This window comes from Mizuhopecten yessoensis, unplaced genomic scaffold (genome assembly GCF_002113885.1).
Source record: "Mizuhopecten yessoensis strain PY_sf001 unplaced genomic scaffold, ASM211388v2 scaffold716219, whole genome shotgun sequence".
Classification (NCBI taxonomy): Eukaryota; Metazoa; Mollusca; class Bivalvia; order Pectinida; family Pectinidae; genus Mizuhopecten; species Mizuhopecten yessoensis.
The window spans coordinates 93,121-107,867 of NW_018480007.1; the positions used below are offsets into that span (position 1 = coordinate 93,121).

Here is a 14,747-nt window from a genome sequence, read left to right on the forward strand (position 1 = left end):
AGTATCAGTCTGTAGTCACCTACACAAAGTATCAGTGTCTAGTCACCTACACAAAGTATCAGTCTGTAGTCCCCTACACAAAGTCTCAGTGTGTAGTCACCTATACAAAGTATCAGTCTGTAGTCACCTACACACAGTATCAGTGTGTAGTCACCTATACAAAGTATCAGTCTGTAGTCACCTACACACAGTATCAGTGTGTAGTCACCTATACAAAGTATCAGTCTGTAGTCACCTACACAAAGGATATGTCTGTAGTCACCTACACAAAGGATCAGTCTGTAGTCATCTACACATTGGATCAGTCTGTAGTCACCTACACAAAGGATCAGTCTGTAGTCACCTATACATAGGATCAGTGTGTAATCACCTACACATAGGATCAGTGTGTTGTTGGATCAGTGTGTAGTCATCTACACATAGGATCAGTGTGAAGTCACCTACAAATTAGCTCAGCCTGTACTAACATACACATAGGATCAGTCTGTACTCACATACACATAGGATCAGTCTGTACTGACACATACACATAGGATCAGTCTGTACTCACACATACACATAGGATATGTCTGTACTCACACATACACATAGGATCAGTCTGTACTCACACATACACATAGGATCAGTCTGTACTTAAACATACACATAGGTTCAGTCTGTACTCACACATACACATAGGATCAGTCTTTAGTCACTTTCATATAGGACCATTATATATTACTTACAACATAAATGTGGTGAAGACAAATAGCAATGTGGCGAATATAACACGTTGACACTTGGCTCTTTTTGGGTCCATATCTGACTTTGACTTTCCACATGTTTTACAACAACAAAAGGCACAGCACCAAATACATCCAAATATGGGCATGAACAGAATGAACATCAGGCCAATGATGATACAGGCAGCAAAACCACCAAAAACCTTGGCCAACTACAAAACAGGAAAAAATTCAACGTCATTACTGTGGATTGCAATGTTACAATGAACACACTAATACTGTTCAACTATACAGATTAGACTTTTCATGTCATATGTACCGTAAATCTGGCAACTTTTGTCCGATCAAACTTTCGGGATTCTCAAGTAAAATTTATGTTCATGCAGTGTTATAATTTACCAGCAGTGTTATAATTTACCAGCAGTGTTATAATTTACCATTTACATGCAATAACTATGGTATGCTGTGTACCAATATAACAATAATTACCACCGGTATAAGAAGGGTTGGGGTGGGGTGCGAAAAAGGTAATGCTATACACTCGTGAACATCTCCCAAATTTACCAGTGTACAGTGTTCCAAACAGAGGACCTCACAGATAAGGTAATGCTATACACTGGTGAACATCTCCCAAACTTACCAGTGTACAGTGTTACAAACAGAGGACCTCCCAGATAAGGTAATGCTATACACTGGTGAACATCTCCCAAACTTACCAGTGTACAGTGTTACAAACAGAGGACCTCACACATAAGGTAATGATATACACTGGTGAACATCTCCCAAATTTACCAGCGTACAGTGCTACAAACAGAGGACCTCACAGATATGGTAATGCTATACACTGGTGAACATCTCCCAAATTTACAGTGTACAGTGTTACAAACAGAGGACCTCCCAGATAAGGTAATGCTATACACTGGTGAACATCTCCCAAATTTACAGTGTACAGTGTTACAAACAGAGGACCTCCCAGATAAGGTAATGCTATACACTGGTGAACATCTCCCAAATTTACCAGTGTACAGTGCTACAAACAGAGGACCTCACAGATAAGGTAATGCTATACACTGGTGAACATCTCCCAAACTTACCAGTGTACAGTGTTACAAACAGAGGACCTCACAGATAAGGTAATGATATACACTGGTGAACATCTCCCAAATTTACCAGTGTACAGTGCTACAAACAGAGGACCTCACAGATAAGGTAATGCTATACACCCATACCGTTGTGATTAGTTATTACTTCTTTGTTAATTTATATATAAAACTAAAAAAACACCAACAAGGCAAATATGTCTGATCATCACTGATGTTTTCAAGCCTTGGGGTCATCTTCAACATATCAATTATATGGAAAATGGCCAGACGGCTTGAATACATTGATCAACTATATTTGCTTTGTTGGTGATTTTATTAGTCTGCATATCTGAATGATACAACAAGTCTTCATCAGACTGAACTACTATATATTTTCTTTGTATATACAAAAACTATAAAACAACAAGAAGACTGATTCTCACGGCCCTCCACTGCTACACAGCTATGTGATCAGGAGAATGATTTAATTTTGTTCTTGTATATTTTGTAATATAATAAAATATTTAGAGCTGTTGAAGAAATAATAATATATATTTACATTTGCATGGCATTGTCACTATATAGCCTCTTTGAAAGCTTTGTCGTTGATGGGACTTTAATTACTATGCATCACGAGACACAATTCTTAGCGTATTAATACAACACTGACCGGAACTACAATATCCAATATAAATAAACATGACGGCTGCTGAAATATCGCTGGGCATTGTGAAATTTGACAATGTCATTGTAAATTAATGTGCAAAATAAAAAATAAAATAAAAAACACCTTTATTACAACGAAAACAAGACCAAGGTCTGCAATATCGTACAAAATGCACATCGGTTGAATTCACAAATGCCGGCAACGGAAACAATTTGTTCCGGCAGAAAATCGAAACAATTTCAAATCTAACTTTCAGCTCAGAGTTCTATTGATAAACTTAAATAGACATATCATACGCAATTGGTATTGATACTGAATTGTGGAATAAAATTGAAGTGTTTGTTAAAATTTCAATGTACAACTTTGTTTGCCGATCAGCACGCGACAATACGCTGTTCAAACTATTGAACGAAATTGTGTGGACTGTCGATAAGGCGGGCATTTTTAATTTTGAATATAAATTATATGTTAAAAAAGAACATAAGAGGCAGAGAAAACGTAAATATAAGTATTGAACTGTTTTTGTATGGTATTTATGATCTATTTGAATGACACAGCTTTGCAAGCAAACAAATCATAATGCGCGCTATAGTTCAATGCTTAAATATAGTGGTAATATATTATATTTCTTCAACCCACTCTAAACATGTTATTCTATTAAAAAACATACAATAGCATAATGAATTTAACATGGACTTTAAGATAATTTTACCAAAGTTGATCCAGAGATAATAAAAAATCTTTTTACCTATTTTATGACCCTGTTTAGCGGTCTAATCGTACACTTGAGATTTGAGCACGCCTTTGAAGTACAAGTGTTCAAACATTGTCAAACATTCTATAGAGCTCATGGATAACTTGGGCTGGTGACAGTGCACTGTACTGGTTTAAAACACTTAAATTAGATATATCTAGACCAGGTATATTGGGAAATTTATTTAGTTTTATATAATAAACTATTACAGTACGATCGATCCCATCACTTATCTACTGTCAAGTCTTATAATGTATTTCCCTTTTAAATTTATGTTATTTCCTCTAGATTTTTAACGACACAATGACAGGATGCAATTGCAACCTTTTGTAGAGAGTGAGAACATCTTAATGCCAATTCCAATAACTTTCTCAGATATGATATGTATAATTACACCAACCATGACTGGTGGTATCGGGGAATGTGGATAAGATATCCTTGCTTTAAAATCATTGAGGTCTGAGGATCAAATCCCTGTGTTATATAGCAGATGGGGGGTTTTATGGAAAAAAGAAAATTATTATAAATGTATCACTTTCATTTATAAAACTTTCCAATAGTGAATTATACACAAACTGAAACTCTTCTGTGTTGGAGACTCAGAGTATTGGGACTTTCTGCTATAACCTTAAGTGGTTAACTCATTCACCCCTGAAGACATATTTGAACTCTTCCAATTCAAAGGTTGAAAGAGATCATTATGAACTTTCAGGGTGAATGAGTTGAAGTATATACATATACTATATTACAGTAACAGGTTCACATATTGTAGTTTGAGTTAGTCACCGTGATACTCACATCTTGCCATCGATCCTGGAGTTCACTGTATGTCCCATTCTGTATGATTCTGTTAAGGTCTTTGTAGGCTATAAATATACAAAAGTGAATCAGTATTTTTATAATTATCTAAAGGAACAAAGATGCATCAATTTTGTTATAACATATACAGGCACAAAGGTGTATCAATATTGTTATATAACATATACAGGTACAAAGGTGTATCATTATTGTTATATAACATATACAGGTACAAAGGTGTATCAATATTGTTATATAACATATACAGGTACAAAGGTATATCAATATTGTTATATAACATATACAGGTACAAAGGTGTATCATTATTGTTATATAACATATACAGGTACAAAGGGATGTCATTATTGTTGTAATTACATTAGTGACATAACAACAGTAACAATGTAGATAAATAGCAGTACAGGTACAACTTATTTTACCTACTTATTGTGGGTTTTTTACTGTTATGAACCATATTTCACAATGTCTTATAAACATAATTATGTCTGTGTATTACATGCCACATTAAACAATATCTTACAGGGCATATTTCAAAACCATACAAATAAATCTGGACAAATCATCATGTTCAGATATATCACTGTGTCTGAATAAATCACTGCCTAGATTTAGTCACCATACAAGTGCATGCCTAGATAAAATTATTCAAACTCAAGAACTTCTTTCCTTTGATGAGGGCCAAAAATCTTGTGATTTTCATGAACTCAATTGGGTTGAAGATTTACCAGGGGTTACTTGTCGACTGTAGCAGTATTTATCTAGATATAGATACACTCTATTGTTTTCAGAGGAATTTTCACTTCAATTTAACTTTCATCTTTTTATCTCTCCAAACTGCAGGCGTATTCAACCTGACAGCAAATATCTGTACCTATTACTTCATGTATTACACATGAACAGGGAAATAAACGCTGGGCTAATATGGATTTTACTAGTGAAGGGGGGAATTTGTCTGTGCACAATGTCTCTATATACGGTATAGTGTATTGCATTCCACATTAACCACGCCATAGTTGTGTCTATATTTAAATATCAGTGTAGAATGATACATCACACATCAACTTCCCTGTAGTGTGGTGTAAACCTAAATGTCTGGGTAGACTATTACATCACACATTTACTTTGCCAGTGATATCTGTACTTAGATATTTTTGTCAACTGAAACACTATACATAAATCAGTTTTCATGCACATTACAATAAAAACATATAAACAATTTAAAAATCCATGATGAATTTCATTTGAGAGTCACAATGGGGTGAGGAGTAATGGGTGAAGATGGTAGTACCAGTACTGAACAAAACATCCTTAATACATCTTTTATGAATGGAGAATCCTCAGAACTTCAGTGGTAACTAAATAAGTCACTGAGGATTGTACAGAAAGTTGGGGCAGTGATAAAGGAAATATCTTATCAGCAAATGTATAAGTATCAGTGATGGCGGGAGCATCCTTAATACTTCAGAAATAAGTCTGATCATATTAGTTGCCAACAATTCAGTGATGGAGGGAGCATCCTTAATACTTCAGAAATAAGCCTGATCATATTAGTTGCCAACAATTCAGTTTTGGAGGGAGCATCCTTAATGCTTCAGAAATAAGTCTGCTCATATTAGTTGCCACCAATTCAGTGATGGAGGGAGCATCCTTGATACTTCAGAAATAAGTCTGCTCATATCAGTTGCCAACACTCCATGTGATTTTCGAACTTGGAACTGAGTCATCAGATACACAGATCAATAGAAGCCATAACATATCTCTATACAGTACACTCTATAGTAAACATGTTCATTTCATCCTCAGATAAGCTGGATTATATATTTTATAGATGGAGTACCATTACCTAGGTTTATCAGTGACAGCAGACTTCAGTGATAACAACAAACTAGGTATCACCTTGGCCTGGTGTGGTCCACAGCTACGAAGGGGGACACATTAACATTTCCATTATGTCCCTGTAGGTGGGAATATTTTGTAAGACACCTGTAGAAGGGGAGCTATAAAATTGACATGACAGTGTGACATACCTGTAAGGGGGGCAGTATTTTAGTCCAGTGACTGAAGGCCTAGGCAGTGTTTGACTTCTGTTGGAGAGTGAGACTCCAGTATGAGGGGCAGTATGAGAATCCTGTTGTAGTGCGAGACTCCAGTGTGAGGGGAAGTGTGAGATTTCTGTTGAAGTGTGAGACTCCAGTATGAGGGGTAGTGTGAGACTCCTGTTGGAGTGTGAGACTCCAGTATGAGGGGCAGTGTGAGACTCCTGTTGAAGTGTGAGACTCCAGTATGAGGGGCAGTGTGAGACTCCTGTTGAAGTGTGAGACTCCAGTATGAGGGGCAGTGTGAGACTCCTGTTGAAGTGTGATCCTCCAGTATGAGGGGCAGTGTGAGACTCCTGTTGAAGTGTGATCATGAGACTTCAGTATGAGGGGCAGTGACTGACTCATGTTTGAGTGTGATCATGAGACTTAAGTATGAGTTTGAGTGTGAGACTCCAATTATGATGAGGGACAGTGTTTCCTTTGAAGGAGAACCAGTGAAAGATTTGTTTTAGTAATAGACTACTTGTAGTCATATATAATTCAGAATGGGAGTGGTCTCTGCAAATAAACTTCATATTTTTCATTTTTGATAAAGCAAAAATTCAGCTTTAAAGGCAGAACTGTGTTATCAATGGTATTAACATAACAATAGATACAGCCAATCTGCTACAATTAGAGGCAAATAAATGGAATCTGCCTGTGTGAACGTCTATGTAGGTGTAACGACCAATATGTGTAGGAGATGAGGATGACTCTCAAACCTGTTGCAGTTGTGGTAATATCAATAACAAGATTCAATAAGTTTCTGTCAGTCTCAGCGACAGATGGTTCAACAATCAAGTAGTTTATGATAATTATCATAAACCAGTTTACTATGTATACAGTACAATGACGATGGATTTGTGTACACTGTAGAGTGTTCAATGTACAACAGATACAAAGTTACGTATATCATAGCCTATTTAATATTCTGACTAGCATATAGTTGACACATGAATTATTCTGGTACAAGCAGATACATATAAAGAAGAAAACAATTGAACCCTATTTTCTCCCACTTTTGACTTAATTGTCTCCTTTTTTTCCAATTCAAAATTTCTCTCTTACCCCCTAGGGTATGACAGACTGCACACAGAAAGAAACAATACTATGACATCACGGGGCGATTTATTTGGCTGTATAACCCATCAATAGAGGAAGATTCTACTAATCTTGCGTTGATAGAGCATGTTGGACATATTACCATGTCTCAGGACAATGTCTGATGGATAACAAATCCATTCTTACCTTCCAATGATAAGACATGTGGATCACATCACCATACAATGATTAGACATGTGGATCACATCACTATACAATGATTAGACCTGAGGATCACATAACCATACAATGAGTAGACATGTGGATCACATCACCTTCCAATGATTAGATATGTGGATCACATCACTATACAATGAGTACACATGTGGATCACATAACCATACAATGAGTAGATATGTGGATCACATCACTATACAATGATTAGACATGCAGATCACATAACCATACAATGAGTAGACATGTGGATCATATCACCATGCAATGATTAGACATGTGGGTCACATAACTATACAATGATTGGACATGCAGATCACCAAACCATACAATGATTAGACATGTGGATCACATCACTATACAATGATTAGACATGCAGATCACATAACCATACAATGAGTAGACGTGTGGATCATATCACCATGCAATGATTAGACATGTGGGTCACATAACTATGCAATGATTGGACATGCAGATCACAAAACCATACAATGACTAGACATGTGGATCACATCACCTTCCAATGATTAGATATGTGGATCACATCACTATACAATGATTAGACCTGAGGATCACATAACCATACAATGAGTAGACATGTTGATCATATCACCATGCAATGATTAGACATGTGGGTCACATCACCATACAATGATTAGATATGAGGATCACATCACTATACAATGATTAGACCTGAGGATCACATAACCATACAATGAGTAGACATGTTGATCATATCACCATGCAATGATTAGACATGTGGGTGACATAACTATACAATGATTGGACATGCAGATCACCAAACCATACAATGATTAGACATGTGGATCACATAGCCATACAATGATTAGACATGTGGGTCACATCACCATACAATGATTAGACATGTGGGTCACATCACCATACAATGATTAGATATGTGGATCACATCACTATACAATGATTAGACATGTGGGTCACATAACTATACAATTATTAGACATGTGGATCATATCACCATGCAATGATTAGACATACAGATCACATAACCATACAATGTTTAGACATGTGGGTCACATCACCATACAATGTTTAGACATGTGGGTCACATCACCATACATTGATTAGACATGTGGATCACTTTGCCATACAATGATTAGATATGAGGATCACATCACTATACAATGATTAGAAATGTGGATCACATAACGATACAATGATTAGACGTGTGGGTCACATCACCTTACAATGATTAGATATGAGGATCACATCACTATACAATGATTAGACATTAGGATCACTTTGCCATACAATGATTAGAGATGTGGATCACATAACTATAGAATGATTAGACATGGGGATCACATAACTATAAAATGATTAGACATGTTGATCATATCACCATGCAATGATTTGACATACAGATCACATAACCATACATTGATTGGACATGTGGGTCACATCACCATACAATGATTAGACATGTGGATCACATAACTATACAATGATTAGACATGCGGATCACAAAACCATACAATGATTAGACATGTGGATCACTTTGCCATACAATGATTAGACATGTGGATCATATCACCATGCAATGATTTGACATACAGATCACATAACCATACAATGATTAGACACGTGGATCACACCAATGTAATGAATTGGATGAGGCAAATATTATACAGATTGTATAAACTATTGAATTATTTCTGCTAATTAAAATAAGAGAATAAGAGATCAAATAACAGGACGTTTGATGATCGAATGGCAGATAAAAGTGATCACTATAAATGTATTTATTTTAGCGCACTTAAATTTTCAGCATTATTTAACTTAAACAGATTAGTACATTGCTGATTAGGCGTTCCACAAAAAATATGATAGAAACGATACACCTATGACCCATGATGAACCATGTGATCTTTGTGTGTAACACAGCTATGGTGAACCATGTGATCTTTGTGTGTAACACAGCTATGGTGAACCATGTGATCTTTGTGTGTAACACAGCTATGGTGAACCATGTGATCTTTGTGTGTAACACAGCTATGGTGAACCATGTGATCTTTGTGTGTAACACAGCTATGGTGAACCATGTGATCTTTGTGTGTAACACAGCTATGGTGAACCATGTGATCTTTGTGTGTAACACAGCTATGGTGAACCATGTGATCTTTGTGTGTAACACAGCTATGGTGAACCATGTGATCTTTGTGTGTAACACAGCTATGTTGAACCATGTGATCTTTTTATGTAACACAGCTATGGTGAACCATATGATCTTTGTGTGTAACAAAGCTATGGTGAACCATGTGATTTTTGAGTGTAACACAGCTATGGTGAATCATGTGATCTTTGTGTGTAACACAGCTATGGCGAACCATGTGATCTTTGTATGCAACACAGCTATGGTGAACCACGTGATTTTTGTGTGTAACACAGCTGTGGTGAACCATGTGATCTTTTTATGTAACACAGCTATGTTGAACCATGGGATCTTTGTATGTAACACAGCCATGGTGAACCATATGATCTTTGTGTCTAACACAGCTATGGTGAACCACGTGATTTTTGTGTGTAACACAGCTATGATGAACCATGTGATCTTTGTATGTAACACAGCTATGGTGAACCATGTGATGTTTGTGTGTAACACAGCTATGATTAAGCACCTTCCATATGTGTCCTTCCTTTTTTATCAATAGTAATATCTACATTTATGGAATTTTTTAAAATAAATGGACAAGACACTGCCAAAATGTTTATATCAGTCACACATGTTTGTCATTCTGTACCACAATAACCATAAGTGAAGGAACTGACAACTACATAGCACACGCACTTCCTACTTTCAAGCAGTAACGGGATATTTAAGTAGTTTTGTTTACTAACGCACCTACAGAGTGGTAGGGCTGCTTACTGAAAAACATTGAGTTAAATGATTTCTCCATCTTGCTAATAAATCACAACAAAAATTGTTACAGGTAGCATCACTGAAATTATTGTGTGTTGATGGATTAAGTCATCACCCATCAGGGTGAAAACATCACCCAAAACCTAGCTTGTGAAAACGTCACCCAAAACCTAGCTTGTGAAAACATCACCTAAAACCTAGCTTGTGAAAACATCACCCAAAACCTAGCTTGTGAAAACATCACCCAAAACCTAGCTTGTGTCATCACGCAAAACTGAACATGGTCAAATCTGACATCAAATTTGACAGGAATACAGATGTTTTTGAAACACAAGAAAAAAAATAATAAATCTATCACCAAATAAAATTCAAACATCAAAGAAATTATTTTAATATGTAGTGCTCTGAATAAACAAAGTCCGAGTGCTCCTAAAAAGACCCAAAGTGAGTCATGAATACATTAGTATAAGTTTACTTGGTCTCTATAAACAAGCTAAGTACAACAGGTTGTTGGTTTGGTGAGTGTTGGTCATGCATGTTCTGTGTATCTGTAACCACAACAAACTCATGGATAAAAAATGCCCTTTACCCATCAAGTAGTATTGTGCGGTCCATAGGAGGGCGGTCTACAGCATACAGAATCTTGTATCTGTACTTGTGTATAATACAGAATCTTGTATCTGTACTTGTGTGTAATACAGAATCTTGTATCTATACTTTTGTGTAATACAGAATCTTGTATCATTATTTGTGTAGGATGAAGGGTCTTGTATCTTTTACTTGTGCATGATAAAATATTTAATATCTCTTGCTTGTGTAGGATAAAGAATATATTATATTTGATATGTGTATGATAAAGTATCTTGCAAATTTTTGTATCTGTATTTGTGCGTGATTCAGCATTTTGTATCTTTACGTTTATTGATACAGACATGTGTATGATACAGTATTAAACTTGTGTTATACTGGATCTTTGTATCCATACTTCCATTGACAACATCTTGTATCCATACTTCTATTGACAACATCTTGTATTCATACTTTTATTGACGACATCTTGTATCCATACTTCTATTCACAACATCTTGTATCCATACTTCTATTCACAACATCTTGTATTCATACTTTTATTCATGGCATCTTGTATTCATACTTCTATTGACAACATCTTGTATTCATACTTCTATTGACGACATCTTGTATTCATACTTCTATTGACGACATCTTGTATTCATACTTCTATTGACAACATCTTGTATTCATACCTCTATTGACAACATCTTGTATCCATACTTCTATTGACGACATCTTGTATTCATACTTCTATTGACAACATCTTGTATTCATACTTCTATTGACGACTTCTTGTATCTATACTTCCATTGACAACATTTTGTATCCAAAGTTATGTGTGATGAAGTATCAGGTTTCAAATGTACAGATGAGTGACATGTATAAGTTAGATTCAACACATAAGGACTTTGTAAAAGCACACATATATAACTGACATTTATTATTTGCATTGCAGCTCCGGATTTCAATTCATTAAATGTATTGACTTTGTTTATTTTTTGTGCCAGAACCTTATCAAAGTGTGTGAATTAAGCTCTATATGTATGCAGTTACGAAGTACATAAAGTCTATTTCAGGTATATGGTATACATGCATATGTGGTGAAGACAGTAAAGAACTCATTAGGAGGTGTTTATCATATGACCTAGTACACAAGAACTTCCTGGTTTAAACTTTAGATAACATCATAAAATATATATCACACAGCTGGTATTCCAAGGTCATAAGGTAGTCTGAGATTAAGACACTCCTGGCTCTCTTGTTACCCAAGCTAACCGGCCTGGCTCTCTTGTTACCCAAGCTAACCACACAGTGTGACAATGGACCAAGTTCCAATCTGTGTAATGCTGGCAAGATTCACAAGAGGATTTCATGAAGTGGACACTTTATATCTTTCAGGCCTGAAATCTTATCATCAATCTGACAGGCCTCACTAATTAGGTGTGTGTGCTCATCCTGTGGTGCAGAGGATTATAAATACACCTGTGAAAGTGTAATGATGTCAGCAGACAGATGAAGACATTGTAAACCCTGAGGACTACACACAATCAATTAACAACGGATTTCTTGTATGTTGTTCATACCAAAAACAAACTTTCTAGTAACGTCATACATATTTCAATCTAGCAAAACCACTTACAAATATTCAGAAAACCTTACATACAACATCAAATCAATTTCTGCATGTTTGCCAAGTCGTGACCTTTATGCCTGACCACCCTATTTGTCAAGTTCTACCTTGTAGAAAGATGAATCACGTTTAATACCGAACACTCATGCCTCATCACACACGAAACAAAGATAAACATGTTTAATTATCATGCCTCATTAGTTTTAAAGCATGTCTGAATTATTTCTCTTATTTCTGTACAATAAACATGTGAACAAAATAAAGATAAAATAAAACAACTTAGATATGACATATGTCATGTTACATGATGTAGTTACACCTCTTGTTAAGTGCCAACAGCAACATTTCCATTTTTACAATGGTTCCCTTACTCTAGCTCCCCTTACTTCTTTCACCAATATGAATGCTTCTTTCCTTGCAACTTTTTCCATCTCTTGTTCTTTCTCTTGTGTATCCATCTACACCTTCCTTAAAAAGTTTCTTTTCTGTCTTTCTTCTAGTCAATGAACCTCCCTCAAACCATTCTTGTCTTTTTTTTCAAATTCTCTACCTTTTTGTTTACTTTTTTCCAATTAACCAATTCATCTTTTCATTTCATCTAAATAGTTTAATACCTCTATCTTTATCCTACCCCTACTCCCTATTCTTTGGCCCCTGTTCAATCCTTCCTCTTTCCTTCTGATCAAACCCATCTCCCCTATTATTTCTATTTTCTTCCATTTTTCAAGCCTATCTGCTCTTTCAGCCTATCTCCTTCTTGACTATCCTCACTTCCTCCATGTCCTTCCCCATCCCCTCTAGCTAGTCCCTCCCAATATCCTTACCCTATCAAACTTATCACCTCCTCCTAGCCTAAGCCCTCCCTGTCCTTCCTCATCCCCTCTGGTCCCTCCCTATATCCTTACTCTATCAAACTTATCACCTCCTCCTAGCCTAAGCCCTCCCTGTCCTTCCTCATCCCCCTAGCTAGTCCCTCCCTATATCCTTACCCAATCAAACTTATCACCCCCTCCTAGCCTAAGCCCTCCCTCTGTCCTTCCACATCCCCTCTAGCTAGTCCCTCCCTATATCCTAACCCTATCAAACGTATCACCTCCTCCTAGCCTAAGCCCTCCCTCTGTCCTTCCACATCCCCTCTAGCTGGTACCTCCCTATAACCTTACCCAATCAAACATATCAGCTCCATTTAGCCTAAGCCCTCCCTCTGTCCTTCCTCATCCCCTCTGGTCCCTCCCTATAGCCTACCCTATCATGCTGATCAGCTCCATTTAGCCTATCCCCTACCTCTGTCCTTCCCCATCCCCTCTGGTCCCTCCCTATAGCCTACTCTATCAAGCTTATCACCTCCTTTTAGCCAGTTCCCTCCCTCTGCCCTTTCCCATCCCCTCTTGTCCCTCCCTATAGCCTACTCTATCAAGCTTATCACATTCTTTTAGCCAGTTCCCTCCCTCTGCCCTTCCCCATACCCTCTGGTTCCTCCCTATAGCCTACTCTATCAAGATTATCACCTCCTTTTAGCCAGTTCCCTCCCTCTGCCCTTCCCCATCCCCCCTGGTCCCTCCCTATAGCCTACTCTATCAAGCTTATCACCTCCTTTTAGCCAGGTCCCTCCCTCTGCCCTTCCCCCATCCCCCCTGGTCCCTCCCTATAGCCTACTCTATCAAGCTTATCACCTCCTTTTAGCCAGGTCCCTCCCTCTGCCCTTCCCCCATCCCCCCTGGTCCCTCCCTATAGCCTACTCTATCAAGCTTATCACCTCCTTTTAGCCAGGTCCCTCCCTCTGCCCTTCCCCCATCCCCCCTGGTCCCTCCCTATAGCCTACTCTATCAAGCTTATCACCTCCTTTTAGCCAGGTCCCTCCCTCTGCCCTTCCCCCATCCCCCCTGGTCCCTCCCTATAGCCTACTCTATCAAGCTTATCACCTCCTTTTAGCCAGGTCCCTCCCTCTGCCCTTCCCCCATCCCCCCTGGTCCCTCCCTATAGCCTACTCTATCAAGCTTATCACCTCCTTTTAGCCAGGTCCCTCCCTCTGCCCTTCCCCCATCCCCCCTGGTCCCTCCCTATAGCCTACTCTATCAAGCTTATCACCTCCTTTTAGCCAGGTCCCTCCCTCTGCCCTTCCCCCATCCCCCCTGGTCCCTCCCTATAGCCTACTCTATCAAGCTTATCACCTCCTTTTAGCCAGGTCCCTCCCTCTGCCCTTCCCCCATCCCCCCTGGTCCCTCCCTATAGCCTACTCTATCAAGCT

The 14,747-nt window shown here is 37.7% G+C and overlaps 1 protein-coding gene across 1 annotated transcript in view; it reads right to left on the bottom strand.

Moving 5' to 3' along the window:
* Window positions 1-706: 706 nt before the first annotated feature.
* LOC110442159 (prominin-1-like) overlaps window positions 707-14,747 on the bottom strand; it is a 23,495-nt gene continuing 9,454 nt past the window's right edge. The window contains exons 2-3 of the mRNA XM_021485630.1: window positions 4,024-4,091; window positions 707-934 (exon numbers count right to left, since the gene is read on the bottom strand). Coding sequence (XP_021341305.1) covers window positions 722-934; window positions 4,024-4,091 — 281 coding nt within the window. The 3' untranslated portion in view covers window positions 707-721. The remainder of the gene's footprint in view (window positions 935-4,023; window positions 4,092-14,747) is intronic.